The following is a 15,481-nucleotide window of genomic DNA, read 5'->3' on the forward strand; positions in this document are numbered from 1 at the left end:
GTGGGGGGGTTTTTTGCTGGTTTTTTTGGTTTTTTTTTTTTTTTGGTGGTGGTTTTTTGCTGGGTTTTTGGGTTTTTTTCGCACGTTCCCCGCCCCGCTCCCCCTCGCACACGCTCGGCCCCGGCGGAGCCTCCCCGGGTGGCCCCGGCCGGGCCGGGCTCGGGGCGGGCGCGGCGGCGGGCGCAGCGAATCAGCGCGGCCCGGGCCCGGCATAAGAAGGGCGGGCGGGGACCGGCGCCGTCCCTCCCGGCAGGATGCACCATGAGGAGCTGGCGCCCCTGCAGCGGCCCCGCTATGGCTGTGAGTGCGGTCATGGGGGGGGGGGGGGGGGGGGGGGGGGGGGGGGGCGATTCGGAACCTTTCCTTAGTTTTTTCGTGGGTTTTATTTTGTGGTTTTGTTTGTTTGGGTTTTTTTTTTTTTTTTTTTGGTCGTTCCGATGCCTTGCTGCTTTCGCTGGGTTTAATGCTAAAAGAGAGAGAGTTGGAGGAGAAATCAAACCCGCCCAGCAGACTCGGCGGCAGCGCGCAGAGCGCACCCGGCGCCTTTTAGGTTACGCTCGCAGCCGGCTCCGGTTGGGTTTTGAACAGGTTTTCACGGGGCGCTGCGTTCTGTTCTGTAACTTTTTTTGTGAATGGATTGTGGCTGTAATTCCGCGCTGCAGCTCGCGAGTTTTGGTGCAGTGGTCGAACCTCGGGTTTTAGCGTTGTAACTTGGTGTTACAGGTAGGGGTTTGTGTTGTAACTTTGTAACTTGAGTTATGGCTGTAGTTTCAGGTTGTAACTTGGTAACCTTTGGATTATCACTTCGGAATTTCGGATTATAAAATTAAACCTTTGCTTTCTGGTTTTATAACTTTGTTTTAGACCTTTGCAACTCTTAAGTACTTGAGGATGGGGGGACAGACCGTGCAGGCACTAGGCATCTCTTTTCAGAGAGGGTGTATTTACTCCCAGAAGCATGTTTTAAGAAAAATCCCTGAAGCACCTTACCTCCTCCTCCTGCTGCAGGTCTCTCCCGGCCGTGCTGCGCCATGCTGGGATCCTGCACCTGCCTGTGCTTTTCCTGTCTCCTGTGGGGCAGAGCAGCACAAGCCCACGGCAGTGCCATTCCTACAAGAAATGCCTCTGATACTTCAGGCATTGCAAAATGGTAACGCACAAATGATTTGCAAAGTTCACAACAACCCTGGCATCCTGTGATCTGATGAGCAACTTCCCAGTTCTTATCGTAGTAGCTTTGTTTGAAACCGGTTTTGAAACCTCCTTTTAGAAAGAAACATAAAACTCCTTAACCTTGTTAGGGGCCACCTTGATTTCACTTAGGGCAAGTAGAAAAAGTGATGCTTGTCAATGAGACCTTCAGCTTGGAGAATGTGGTCTTCTCAGCATTTCTCCTTATTGATGACAGATTGACCCTATTGATGCCCTCTATTCGGGCGGTTTGTGCAACCTGCCTGTAGGTTTCATTTTGGAACTTACCCAGTAGGTGGATGAGATCCTTGTGAAGGTGTGCGTTCACTGGTTACATAGTCTCAGTGCCTATTGTGTTAGCAAAGATGAATGTTTTGCCTGTGAAGCCAGCACAGCTGGCTTGTGCCCTTGCATGTGTAATTGGGCAGTGTTCAGGTGTGCAGCAACGTGCCCCAGCCGCAGTTTGGGCACTGTCCACTTGCCTGAGTTGCAGAAATATTTACTGTGTGCCCATAGGGACTCTGGCAGCAGGGACTTCTCTGTGTAGATCTGGCCTGGCTGGTCTCAGCATACGTGTGTTTGGACAGGTGAAAGTCAGTCTGTCATGACTTCTGATATAGCCAAAGATTAGGCTTTGACTTAAAGCAAAGGGCTCATCCTTTGAGTCTTGTTCCTGCCTGGGTGCTGAGGATGAGCTACCTTATTGCCAGAGCTGCTTGGAGCATTTTAAGGATTATAGGCCTCAATTATAATGGGAAAGAATGAACATGTTAAGGGTGTTAAATATAGTTTTGAAGATACAGTCTATCCTCTCAGTGCTTATGCTTTGCTATAGTAGTTTGAGAGCATTTTATTCTGGTTACCATGGAGATGTTCTGAGTAGTAGCCACTCTTGGTGTCAGGTCTCCCTGCCCTAGGTACATGAGTGGGTGAGACTACACCTGTCTTTTATAATGATGCCTCCCCTCTGACCAGTAAGGTCTGCTTGCCTGGGATACTCTAGTTACTCAGTCCTTCCCCGAGTGAGAAGCTGTGGCTGCTGTGCCACGCTGCATCCATTTATTTTTGGAGTGCAATTTTTGCTGCAGGAACCTTTGAGGTTACACTCCTTTCAAGGGACCAGGCAAAGGCTCCTTTAATATGCCAGGCAGATGGCAATACACCAAAAAACTCCATGGAGATCTCAATACTTTAAAGAACAAGCCATAGCCTTGTCTGTAGTGACATGCAGAGGTGCGTGTTTGGGTTGTTTTAGCGTGTGTCTAGAGAAATATGTATGCTTTATCTGTACTGCATTTGGCTGCCATTTTGAGAAGCGAAGAGACCCTGTACCTTAAAAAAAAAAAAAAACGAAAAAAGAACAGGCTCCCTGACTAGAAAACTTACAGTAGTGTTATCTGCGCTCTTATGGAAGTCCATCATAAGTTGTAGGTTCCCTCAATAACTAAATCTTCAGTTTGGATTTCTGACAAACAGTTCCCTCTGTTGAGAACACCACATGTATGATGGATTTCCTAAGGAGTTAATAAGTCGTCCAAGTTAGGCTATCAAATTTCTAAGACCCCTTGCTTTAGTCACCTAGAACTGTTTTAAACATTTAACTTGACTTGGACTTTTGACTTTGGCTTCAAGCTCCTAGCAGAGTTTGTGTATTGCTCTGAAGAATGCTAGGATTTTACTATCATAATTTTCTGCCAGATCCTGTATAAACTGGTGCATGGTTATGAGTAGCATTTCATTTTTATAACTAGAGAAGAAAGCAAATGCAAATTCTGGCTGCATTTTATAGACTGATGGATACCACTGGGGAAAAGAAATCTCCCTGAGCATAAGACTTTGTAGCACAGTGAGTAACTGGGAAGGCATAGACTGAACTTAAAAGTAGTTGTACATTACAAGTTTTGGTGATATAGTAACACAAAGAACATCTAGGGGAAAGAATAATCTTAGAGCTGATCATTTCTGTATTTAAAGTCAGGAAATAGATGAAACAAATAAAAAAAAAAATACCCCAGCCCCTTTTTGGATTGGTGCTAGCTCGGGATGAGCATGGCTCATGGGAGAATCAGAGCTCAGAGCAGATTCCCAGTGCTTTTCCTTGGTCTATTAGGGTGAAAGTTTTGTGGCTTCCTGGACCACTTGTTGAAAGGTGCCTCCAAATCTGCTTGCTGTTCATAGCTTAAAAAAGAAGCAGAAGAGATTTCTGTTGGTGCTCCACTGAGCCCTTCAGATAGATATTTATCTCCAGTACCAGTTCAAGTGAGAACATAAAATTACAAGGAAGCAAGCTTATACCACTGAAACTGTGTTAACAGGCACACTTCAACTGAATTTACATGGTGGTTTCCAGTCTGGCTACAGCTGTTGCCTGGTTTATTTCTCAATCCCAGTGCAATCAGAAGCAGAGGTTCACAAAACTGCAGAGAATTGGGATTTAGATTGCAACTAGAGGTGTGAGCCACTTTTAAAACAAAAATTCTTGGTGCTGTGGAAGATTATGAAGACAAAAAATATTCTCAGATGTGCCTCACAGATTAAACATGAAGTTTCGAACATGGGAAGATAGCAAATCAGGCAGTGGCATATTTTTGAGAATGCTCATTTCCTGACACTCTCGGCTCCTTCATAGCTAGTTTTCCCTGAAATCTGTGTGCAGAAACAAATGTTTGATTTTCTGTGAACTGTCTGAACGGCTTCACTGCACTTCCAGGAATGTAGTGAAGCTACAGAGTAAGACTGTAAGTATCTGGATTTGAAAAGGGTTTTAGGCATTAACATGCTCAGAGTAGCTGAATTAATGTATGCCCTGAATCCCTGTCTACTGAGCTAGGTGCTCTAATATCAGCAGATGCTTCTGTTTGGAGACACGGATAAGTCTTTACCTCTGCTGCTGAGGCCCGAAAGCAAATTTCACTGGGCATGGATGATGGGTTAATACAGGGGAAAACAGACTTGGGTATCCAGCGATAAGGGCGTTGCTTTTACATCTGGTGCTGGCTACCAGAACTGCTACTGTTTGGCACTAGAATTTGGAGATGAGACATATGAGCAGCATGAAGCTTCGTGAGGGAGTGCTGCTCTGCCTGTGGAGACAGGCAGGGCAAACCTGTAGTGAAACAGAGCCTACGCCTATCTATGAAACTGCACCTAGCTTCTTTGCTCAGCAGGATGTGAAAGTTTGCAAAACAGTGGTTTTCAAAAAGCTTTTAACAAAGAAAATCAAATTTGTCTGCATGTCTAGTAAGTGCAGGGAAACAAATGGCTTTTTTTCAGTCTAAAAAGGGGGAAATGCCTTTTGGTAAAAGTTCCATAGGATTTTCCTAAGTGAAAACAGATGGGATTTTGATTTTTTGTGAAGTTTTTTGAAACTTAAGGAAAAAAAAGTTTTGCTGTGTCCTATGCATATATAATCTTTTGGGTGTATGCCTTCTTATAGTGCCTGTGACTTCTGACAACACTTTTCTCCTTTTTTATTGATGGGTGTTATTTGGCAACCAAATACACTGTTTATCTCTTCCACTCTTTTTGTAGGTTGCTAATAATTAAACTGCTGAATGAGAACTCAAAAGGTTTAACTGCTTTGTTTAACCAAGTGCACATAATTCACTTGGTAGGGGTGGTTCTCTGTGTGCTTTTTGTACAAAGCAGGTTCATCTCCCCTGAAGTCTGCTGGTAAAGAAAGGACTGAGCTGTGTTACAGCATGTTTAAAACTACCTGAATGCTGTTGAAACAGGAAATATTAATATTGCTCTGGAAACAGGATTTATAGCGCATGTGAGTGTGCTGCATCAAGTCTGATACTTGAGGCAGGGAATAGAAAGCACGCAGATTTTTAGCTCTCCACTTCTGTTAAGTGGGGTTTCAGTTACATTTCAGTTAAATTTTTCTAGTTCAAAATTTGCTCGATACTGTTGCTGATTCAAGCTGACTCTATTTTACTAGGAATAACCCTACATGTAAGGCAGAAAATAAAAAAAAAGAAAAAGGCCTGTCAGTGACAGGCAGGACTGGTGGGTCATATTTCAGTGTGATGATAAGCAAGTGTGCTCTCCTGTGCTTGCTCCTTGCAGGAAATGATTAACCTGCTGTGTTTGCTTCACTTGCTCAGGCTGTTTCGTTGTTGTTTTGGAACAGGTATCCTTGAACTACTGCGTGCTGTGGAATGAAAGTGCAGGTGCTGGACAGGGGAGGAGCTGTGCCCACGCTGGCCTGGGGACCGTGGCTGGAGCGCCAGGGGCCAGGACCCCCCATCCTGGGGAGGGATGCCTGCTGTTCACACTTCATTTGCTGATCCTTGATAAGACAGGCTGGTACAAGAGCTGTGTCCTGCACAGCCCGTTCATGGGTCAGCACTTCCTGCACCTTGGCACTTGGTGTTCACCTTCAGAAAACAGCCATGTCCCCTTCAGGGTGGTGCTAGCTGGGCTTTGGAGAGGTTTTCTGAACACAGACTGCCTTATTCTCCCTAATGGGAGGAGAAGAGGGCTCTTGAGGATCTGACACCAGGACAGGGTTGCGCTGTAGGCCAGCGTGTTGCCCTGGCACTACTCCAGCTGAGTTTTACCAGTTGCTGTGGCACAGGACAGGAGTGCCCCAGCCCGTAGTGGTGGGGCAGGCAGTGCCTGCACTGTGTTGCCTGGTGGCCAAGAGCCTTGGAAAGGTGACAGGAGAAGGAGGGAATGGGATACTAAACCAGATGGTGTTCCTATAAACTCTGCACAGTGAAACATTCAGTTTCTAAATACCTTTTGAAATATGTAAGCAAATAAAAAGCCATTAAGAACCGGTGCTGGTGGCTGAGTTCAGTGTGAAATTACTGTTTCATTCAAATGAATATGCAAGAAGTACTTATCCAGAGGGATTATGTCAGTTCATTGTTATCTCTTATTGCCCAAGTTGAGGTTGTCCAGCTATAAATTTTTCAGGAATCAGATTTAAGGAGTACTTCAGAGCTCTGACTCACAGCAGCTGGCAAACTGCTGCTAGCCCATAAAGACTTTCTGCCTCCAGGTGTGGTCCTGCCCTGTCTGCCAGCCAGGCTCCAAACCTGTTAGAAACTACTGTCCTCATCTCAGGTGCCTATCTTGGCTTGCGTGCATCTAGCAGGCTTCTGCTAACGTGAGTGATGAAGGATGTGGTCTCTGCCAGCCCTCTCTTGTGGACTCTGACCTGCTTCTTTGAAAGTGCAGTACAAGCTTTGGTGAACATCTAGCAAGGTGTTTAAAGCAGCTCTTGCCAGGCTTCACAGTGTGTGGAGGAATTTGTGGTCAAGCATTCTATCAATCCTCTACTGTCTGTTCTTCCTGAAATGAATAATAACCTTTTTCATTTACGCTTGATTTGTAAAACTGCTCTGTAAACTGATTATATTTGTGGCATTGGAGACTCCTTTACTGGGAGGAGAGCACAGATTGATCCAGAGGCATCTGGAATGGGAAGTGCCCAATCTCCTTAAAGAAGTGCACCCTATTAGGGCAACTGCTTTTCCACAGGGTTGCAGGGTTGAACTATAGGCCAGTAAATGTTTCACTTGTCTTTCAAGGGCACTGTTTCAAAGACACAATTATGATTTTGAAGAATCATAAATGAGTACCTGTGCCTAATACTCTGGCTGAAGTATTAGAAGCATGGCAAAAAACCCTTGAACTAATCAAGGGCACCATTTTTTTTGCAAACACGATGCTGTGTTTAGGGTCAACATCATTGATAAGATGTAGTTTTTAACTGGTGTTATTTGCACTGGGATTCCATCCCCTGCTTTGCTGCTGACTGCTGCAACTGGTGAGGTTTCAGCAGCCTGAACTTGTCTTCAGCTGCTCTGTCATGCTGCTGAAGACAACCTCACCTCTTGCCAGCATGAATACCCAATCTGTCAGGAAGCTAATCTCTCCTAGCAGAGCTGATTTGCATTACCGGATTTTCACTCACCTCTGGTCTGTGCAGGGGGTGACTGCAGGTCTCACAGCTTCACTTGCTGGCTGAGGCAGGGGGACTTTCTGGCCAGGTGGGATTGTGGAAGCCAGAATTTACAGGTGTTAAAATTGCTCTGGAACCGCACACTGAAACTGTGGTTTTGAGTGTGCTTTCAGTCAAGTCTGCTGCTGGAAGAAGCGACCTTGACTCCTCCTATGGAATTATTTTTGGCTGGATTAGGTCCCCAGCCTGGTTTGCAGCATGAGCCCGTGGACAGGTCTGCGAGCATGATGGAGTAGCTGGAGCAGGGATGAGCTCCAGCACCCGGAAGAATGACAGATCAAGTTAAAATTGTGCTACTACTGCACAGAGAGGTCCGGAAAGTGTGCATGTGGTGGGCAGGAAAATGTGCAAGCAGAACTCAAGGGTGGACTGTGGCACACAGGAAGGAGCATCTCTTGCATGGCCCTGGTGTCCCCAGCTGCCTCTGCTCTGGTACTGCTGCCATCTTTGTGCCCTGTCTGCCTGAAATGGCTGGGGCTGCTCTCAGGTCTCTGTTTCCCAGGAAGTCTTGAATTATATAAATATTTTTAGGGAAATCTTGTATTCAGTGCTGTAATGTCACAAATCCATGTGAGTAAAGGCACGGCAGTGTTTGCCAGACCATGCTGCAGTGGTAAGAAAATTTGAATAAACTGTTAGAGTTCTATACTACTCAAACAAGAAAGAAGGAGAAATACTTTCTTTAGACAAAGTGAGATTCATGATGCTTTTTCAACTTTTTTTTTTTTTTTTTTTTTTTTTTTTTTTTTGCAGCTGATAAAATTGCTCTTGATTTATGATGCCTCAAAAGCATGGGGATGAGATGTAACTTGTGATGTGTGCTGCTAGTTTCTGGGATTTTTTGTTTTTTCAGGATCAGTTGATCTACCCAAACCCTGACTGGATTGTCTCTATTCAGTGGTAAACAGTTCTAAAATTCCATACCTTCTCAATATAGTATAGCAGAATCAATATCAGCATGGGTAGATTGTGGTGTAAGTGAAAAGGAACCTGAGAGTCCTGGGTAGAATAGCGATTATATTTAGAGAAATCTGGGGCAAAGACTTTACTGAGGAAAAATATCAGCTGTTTTAAAATGAGGAACACTGTTAAACATGATTTCACTACATCTGAGCTAAGAAGTTGTTTTGAATACTGCTTTTCAGGCCACACCAGAGCACAGATTTCTTCACTGAGATTTAGTGGACACTGGAAAAGAGCAAGCCTTGGCTGGGCATTTGAAGCTGCATGGCAGCTGATCATTGAAGGTAAATGGTAAATCATAGATGATTTACCTTCAAGGACAGGATGTGACTGCCTGCTAATTTATGTCCCCTTTGATTATGGTAGTGATGGTGGTGATTTTAACAAATGGGTTGAAATAATCCAGAAAATACACAGTTTTTTATCACTTGTAAAAACAGCCCCTCGTGCTCCCACTTATATCTACACACAGAAAATGAGAAGTAAGACCACATGGTTTTGCTGAAGATTACACAGATATGAGCTGTCCTAGAATAAAATGAATCAACTTTCTTAGTACTGTGGTTAGCAACAGGCGAAACGGGGGCTGGTGTTTCCTATAATACTGAACCATGGCAATAACACTTGGTAGTTTCCTCTTTTTTGGGGGGAAGTGAGTGGGGGGAGGTTTGTTTTGTTTTGTTATTGCCACTCCTCAACAAAATTAAGTAGCTTCATAAATGTTTGCAGAAGTCTCTGATAAAAACAGACGTGGATTTCTCTAGTGTTCATCAGTATTCTTTTTCCTGAAACAGAGTCAGGAAGGTGCTGACTGGTAGGCTGCTTCTGTCCAGGCTGCAAATGCTGCCCATTGACAGGCCTATCCAGACTCCCCAAAAGGACAAAGAAATGAGCAGTTAAGAATTTTGGGTTCCTATAGCAGCAGTAAAAGTTGTCTCCAACAGCTTCTTGGGCACGTTTCAGATGCAAATTTACATGTGATCAAGTTTTTTAAATATAATTTCCTCAAGTTATAAAGTGCAGACTTTCCTAATAGTTGACCATTTGTATGAAAACTGTTAAAAATTAGATATTTCAAATGTGTTCCTGCTTCACAGCCTTTAGTGTGGAGGCCAGGAAGAGAAGGAATACTTCTGAAGAACAAAACTTGTTTTGATAGTGGGTCTACACAGAAATGATTATCATAGGGAATAGGAATGGTAAAACCTCACCTGGGCAAGGTAGTGTTGATGGTGTAGCTGTATTTTTATTCTGCTCCACTCCCTCTAGAAGCAGTAAATGCATCATTGCACGGAAGCTGTCCATAGAGTGTGAGCTGGAAACCAGGGCAAAACTTGGAAGAAGAACTGTTACAAGCTGAGTAAAAGTCTTGGTTTTTGTGAAGAAGAAAGGGAATAAACTGCAGCTATACAACAGATTACAAAATTCTGTGCCCAGCCCTTATGCATGCAAATTTCTTTTTTGGATAGAGACTTCAAAAATTGCAAACACATGGCTTAGGTTGGTGTTCAGTTTATGTATGTTGCTTGTACTGTTGTTGCCGTAACAGTGATTGAGTGCGAGTTATGCTTCCTTTATTTTGATGGTCTTAATATTGCTGTTTCAAGCAAAATGCTTGTTTAGGGGTGTTTACATAATGCTTCTGGCATGCTCCTAATATTTTTTACACAATTGATATTTAGCATTGTTACTGTGATATTCTGATTAGAGGGAATGTGTTCAAGGTAATGAGGAGGCTGTTCCAAAGGAATTACTCTGGGTTATAAGGTGGATATAAGCAAATAGCATCTTGAATAGCTAATTTTTTCTGGTTATGGACAAAGTTTCTCTCAGGTTAGAGGAAATTTAATAGAACAAATACTAATTCTCAGAAACTTGTGAGTGCATGGTTTGGGTAAAAAATTATCTTTTGAGTGCAGCTGTCAAAGACTTGTCCTGGAAATGAAAGTACTTGGTTTATTGATAAGTCAGGAGCAACATCTAGCTCACTCTATATCTGATTTTGCAGTGATCTATGCAATGGTAGATGTGTCATTGTCACCCAGAACAGCTTCAAGTTTCAGTAAATATGTACTGACTCAAAAGGTCAAGATCTGTCTGCTCTTTTCAAACCTTGCTCAAAGGTCTGTTAGTCAAGGCTGAAACATTTTGTGATCTTGTTCTCTCCTGTGGTTCTAACTCCTGATGATGTAGGAAAAATTAGTTGATATTACTGGATACACATGCAAATGAGAAATAAAGGTCAGGGCTGTCCAGAAGCCCCGTGGGCAAGTGCCCTGTGAGCAATGCCTGCCTGTCTGTGCAGTGTGATCCTGGAGTGACCTACCAGGGAATACTAGCTGGAGGTTACCCTGGAGCCAGCACTATCAGCTCCAGTACTTTTGCAAACACTTATTGCATAGTGGAGGCAGCCAAGCAGGCCTCAAGTGATAACTGAGGTCACTGCTGGCCTGGCACTGCCCCTGAACTGAGTACCTGCACAGGTACACTGCCTCTGCTGCCTTCTTGTGAGAATTTGTCATCTCACCCACAAAGCAGGAACAATGAAGGTGCATCTCCATCCACTGTGCCTTTCTGCCTCTGTGAGGACCAGCACAGACAACAAAACCAAGAGGTTTTGGAGTGAGATTCCAGCTTGTAAGCCTGACGTTGTGCCTCCACCCTTTGTTTTGTGGTTCCTGCTTGTGCTGGGCTGTATCAGCTGCAGAAACAGCTACTGAATGCACAGCAGTTTTGGGACTTGTTCAACAAGCAGCTCAGCTGACTCCTCAGGGGAGCCAGGAATGCTGGAGGGAGGACAGGAACTGCCATGGCTCTGTTCTTCTCTGCCTCTGGGTCCCCAAGGGTCCTGCTCATCACCTAAACTTACCATATCTATACATAAGTATTATGCAACATACAGCATTTCTTTATGTTCTTGTGAATTTGAAGCCATTTTTGTATTTAAGCCACTCAATCTCGTTGCCAGGGTCTGTAGCTGCAACTAAATTTTCAGTTCTATTATCCCTAATGCAAAAGTCTTTTTCTCCCCACTAAGATTAAACAAAAAAATAAAAAAAAATTCATTGTGCCTGTAAGTCAAAGAATTTGAATTACAGATTTTTAAGATATTGTGACTGTAATTATTATTTAGAATGAAACCCCTGTCAGGCAGAAACAGATGTGCTCTTGCAGTTTGACCTCATGGTATATTCACATGCTTATACTTGTGTCTTGAAGGAAAAATGTGCTGCAACATTTCAGGTGTTTTCTGGAGCTCCTTTCAGAATGTGGAAAAAGTGAGCAGATGGTTTATTCAGACCTTGGTAGAAGGACCTTGCAACAGACTGGCTGTGAAAGAACCAGGAGATAAATTGTCAAAGGAAGAATAAAGACCAGATGTCAAGGCTGAGGGTTTCTGCACTGCAGTCTTTCTCATGGTGATTTCCAATTTACTCAGAGATTAAGTGGTGCTCTTGCTCTACGGCTTTTCCTAGACAGGTGTTTCAGTCCTCTGGAGTCTCATGGTTCAGACCAGGACTCCTACAGCTCTACAGCCTGAGTTACTTACTGACCCAGACACAGCTTTCTCCAGAGATTCTCTTTTACTCCAGAATTCCTGCCTATCATCCTTATTTTCTCTTTTTTAAGCTACACCTTACCACTTTTCTTTCAGTTGGTTACTGTACTGAGAGTTTGGTGATAGGAATCTTTTTAGTTTCAGGTCTTGAATATCTGAATGTTGAATCCATTTGGTAACTCTTTCCCCCCAAACTTCTTTCAGGAGATCTGAGTTGCTCATTCCTTTCCCTCTCTTTCACTTCCCTTGTCCCTGTTCTTGTCTTCCTCTTTTCTTGCATTCAAGTGTAGCCTTCTCTAACTAGACCCTGGGTAATACAGGTATGCTACAAATGTATTTATGAATCACTGTTATGGCCTCAAGCTGTAATGCAGATCAGTATTTTGGCATTTTCAAGACTAAAACAGAAATTGAACAAGGTCCTGACTTAGCCAGAAAACCTGTGCAGCATTTGCAGGGCATTATCTTAATTACCTACTCTTTAAATGGCTATCTGTCTTATGAATTTCTACCAAGAAGTAACAACAGAAGCAGAAAACCTTTGTGTTATGCTCTTCATTGTGAACTTGGAGTAGTTTCCTTCTGGTGAAGCATCAGTAGCTCTTGTCAAACATGCCTACCTTCCCCAGTCCCTGGGGTCCCTCTTTGCCACAGTAAGCCTTGTGCCTTATTCTGGCCCTGTATGTTGTCTGAGGTGTCTTAAACAACACAGTTAGGGTGATCTTACTGCTGCTAGGTCAGAGGTTTTGCTATGCAAATAGCTGAGAGGAGTGCCACAGAGGTGTGGGCAGCAATGTGTGTGAGCACATGGTGGGCAGACAAGCCTGAATCTGGATTTCCCACTGCCGCTGCAGTGAGTTCTGTCTCTGCCCTGCCCTTTCTACTGATGGTCTCCAGCCCCACTTTCCTGTTCTTCCACTCCACTTCTGCAGTGGCTTTCTGCCCTGCCACCAGTGTTAATGGGTGGGGTTGTGGCCTCAGGCAGCGCTGTGGTGTGATTGCACACAATGAAAGTTACCTTTGGGGTTCTGCAGAAGGCTGCAGGCACAGTCACCTTTCCTGTTAACTTGTTCTGACTCTTTATTCCAACTGCTCACATAGGAATGAATGCCTTTTGGATTAGCTGCCTTTTTTTATCTTTTTTTTTTTTTTTTTTAATGGTCATCACAGTATTCTAGTGCCCACAAGTTGCTTGTCCTTTTATGTAGTTGTGTGCATGCATTTGACTTATTTATACATGTGCAGTTCTCTTCAGAGAAAAATTATGAACTGCCTCATACTAGAAAAATATTTGATAGCATTTTTAGGCAAAAGACTTGCATTTGTCTTCTGACTATACCTAATTACAAGGTTGATACCTGGCACGTTACAGACACTAGCATTTTTCTGTCTTTCATAGAGCATTTTACTAGCCTGGCAAGATTAAACTGTCTTTCTCATTATTTTGTTTACAGTCTGCTTGTGTTAAGTTGAATTGAGGTCACAATAGGTAAAATGTAAGGAAATTGAATCTATATGGTAAAATTTTGCCTCTTTCATTTAGGATTTTAATATATATTACTAATATAAAGCAAACAGGTTAAAGTAACTCCAGTGAAATTAACACAGCAAAAGATAAGTATGTCAAAATACATAGAATTCAAATTACAAGTTCTTTATTTAAGAAAATAGCGAATGGATAAAGGTGGCAAAGGAACCCTTGACACTTTACTGTTTTTTTTCTCATGAACTTCTCTCTGGAAATCTTGTTCAAATGTGCAATGTGGTTTTGAATGCCTTGAGCATTAAAAATTTTTTGTTGTTTTTAGCCCACACGAAAAATGTAATTCTTGCTGTAAACATATATTAATTAAATAAACCTTCCAACAAGAGGTAATACCAGAGTAACCTTCTGAAAAGCTGCCTTGAGGTTTGACCATGCTGATGTGTTTGGACTGAGCAAGTAGAGATAATATGGCCTGTAAGTGAAAGAAATGGCTTGTAATTGATGTTCGCTGCCTCTTCAGGGTGCATAAGTCACTTAGACTTGTAATTTGGGAACTTAGACTAAGGGTTTATTAGTACATAGTGAATATGAGTAAAGAGTGCTTAAAAAAACAAAAGTGAGTGAAGAGCGCCAAGGTCAATTGTCTAAGTTGACCTAAAAGTTTGGGTCATAGAAAGGAGTTTTAATGGTGTTTTTTGAGCACCTGAATCTTGGGAAAAGGTATTGTGCCTTGAACTGACTAGCTAGCTAAGTATGATAAGCAGTTACAATTTTATGAAGCAATTACACCAAGTATGCTGGCGACAGTGAGACCAGCAGTTAAATGTTGGTGGAAATGGTTGAGCAACAAGCTGATACATTGCATTCCATGTTTGTAATCATAAATGGCAACACTTGGCAGCTAAATAGAAATGGTTGGATCCTCATCTGCTTCCTTCAAGTCCACTTTGTCTTCCAAACATACTGAACAATTATAACGAAGTTAAGATAAAATGAAATGTTATTTTTCTGCACAGGGCTAAATAAGGTTTCCTAGACCATAATAGGAAAGAGATGTCCATGCTTTACTATCATCATACAGTAAGGTGATGTCAGAACTACTTAGTGTCTTCTAATATTTACCTCTACTGAAGTCTCATGTGATGGTACCATAGAAAGTTGGAAGTTTAAAAGCAGAGTACACGATGTGTATACCTATAAGCAGAAAATGAAATGTTAAACTTTCTGGCAGCACATGAAGTCTCTTGCTCAATGCCAAAGCCATCTTGTGTCTGTGGTTAAACGAGACTTTTTTTAAACTTTGTGGGGATTGAAGTACCTTGGGACACGTCTGAGGAGCCCCACAGACTTTTGCCAGTGTCTGGCTGAAATGAAGTGGTTTTGACACTTGGCTCCAGGAGCATGGAATGTGGTTGCTGTTGCATCACTGTTTCCTTGAATGATAGTCCCAAGGTCCACGTATTGCAATAGTGCTCAGTATCTGCAAATGGACGTGGCTGGCCTTGTGGAAGCAGATACACAAGACTGAAACAAGACCTTTATCAAGGAAATGGGAGGAGGACTGGGGAAAGTAAATGTACAGGAACGAGGCTCTCTGCAAAAGCTCAGGGGAAAGACTGGTTTAGCAAATATTTTAAATTTTATATCAGGATGTTTTTTACTAGATGTCTATGTTCAACATTCCCATGCTAATGGTGCATGTTTGCTTTCCCAGTTTGTGCAGTGTCTGGCAGTGAGATGCAGTCTGGAACAGTGGCCCTGGAAATCCAGCTTGGCACACAATTTGTGAGAATGGATCACATCTATCTGCTGGCCAGAAGATGCATCTGTATTTCTGTTTGAAAATATGAACCCGAGTGCTTTGGCAATGAAATAACTAGATTGGGAGAGATACAGCCATTTTTAAGGGAGAGGGTAGTTCAATGTTGGAAGCATTTGAAAAGTTACATATTGAAGACCCCCAGTCTTTAATTAAGTATATTAGTCTATTCTCTCATGTGAATCTGCTCTCCAAGTTCAAAGCTGTGGTAGGATTTTTAGTGCTTGTAATGTCTGCCTTTTTCTAGAGCCCATCCTTGGAGCAAATGTTCAGGGAATGGACTGAACACCCCTAACTGGAGACACACAAAAAAGTTCAGACCATCTGGTCTCTTTGCTGTGAGACACATGTTAGTTGCTTGCAATTATACTTTTTGACAGAAGAAATCTACAGAAAGGTGCTTTCATCAGAGCCACTTCTAGTGTAACAATAGACCTGTAGGTACAAGATACTTTAATAACAGAACACCTATAATAGGTGTTTGAT

General features: G+C 42.9%; 1 protein-coding gene across 4 annotated transcripts in view; it reads left to right on the forward strand.

The window, feature by feature from the left end:
- The first annotated feature begins 247 nt into the window (after positions 1 to 247).
- IQGAP2 (IQ motif containing GTPase activating protein 2) overlaps positions 248 to 15,481 on the forward strand; it is a 128,028-nt gene continuing 112,794 nt past the window's right edge. For 3 of the 4 annotated variants that reach the window (XM_066180754.1, XM_066180756.1, XM_066180757.1), the window contains exon 1: positions 248 to 300. In XM_066180754.1, coding sequence (XP_066036851.1) covers positions 255 to 300 — 46 coding nt within the window. In that variant the 5' untranslated portion in view covers positions 248 to 254. The remainder of the gene's footprint in view (positions 301 to 15,481) is intronic. The other variant, XM_066180755.1, reaches the window with a different exon arrangement.

Source organism: Chamaea fasciata, unplaced genomic scaffold, assembly GCF_029207755.1.
Source record: "Chamaea fasciata isolate MVZ Bird 193981 ecotype frontalis unplaced genomic scaffold, bChaFas1.0.hap1 SCAF_4, whole genome shotgun sequence".
NCBI classification, from domain to species: domain Eukaryota; kingdom Metazoa; phylum Chordata; class Aves; order Passeriformes; family Sylviidae; genus Chamaea; species Chamaea fasciata.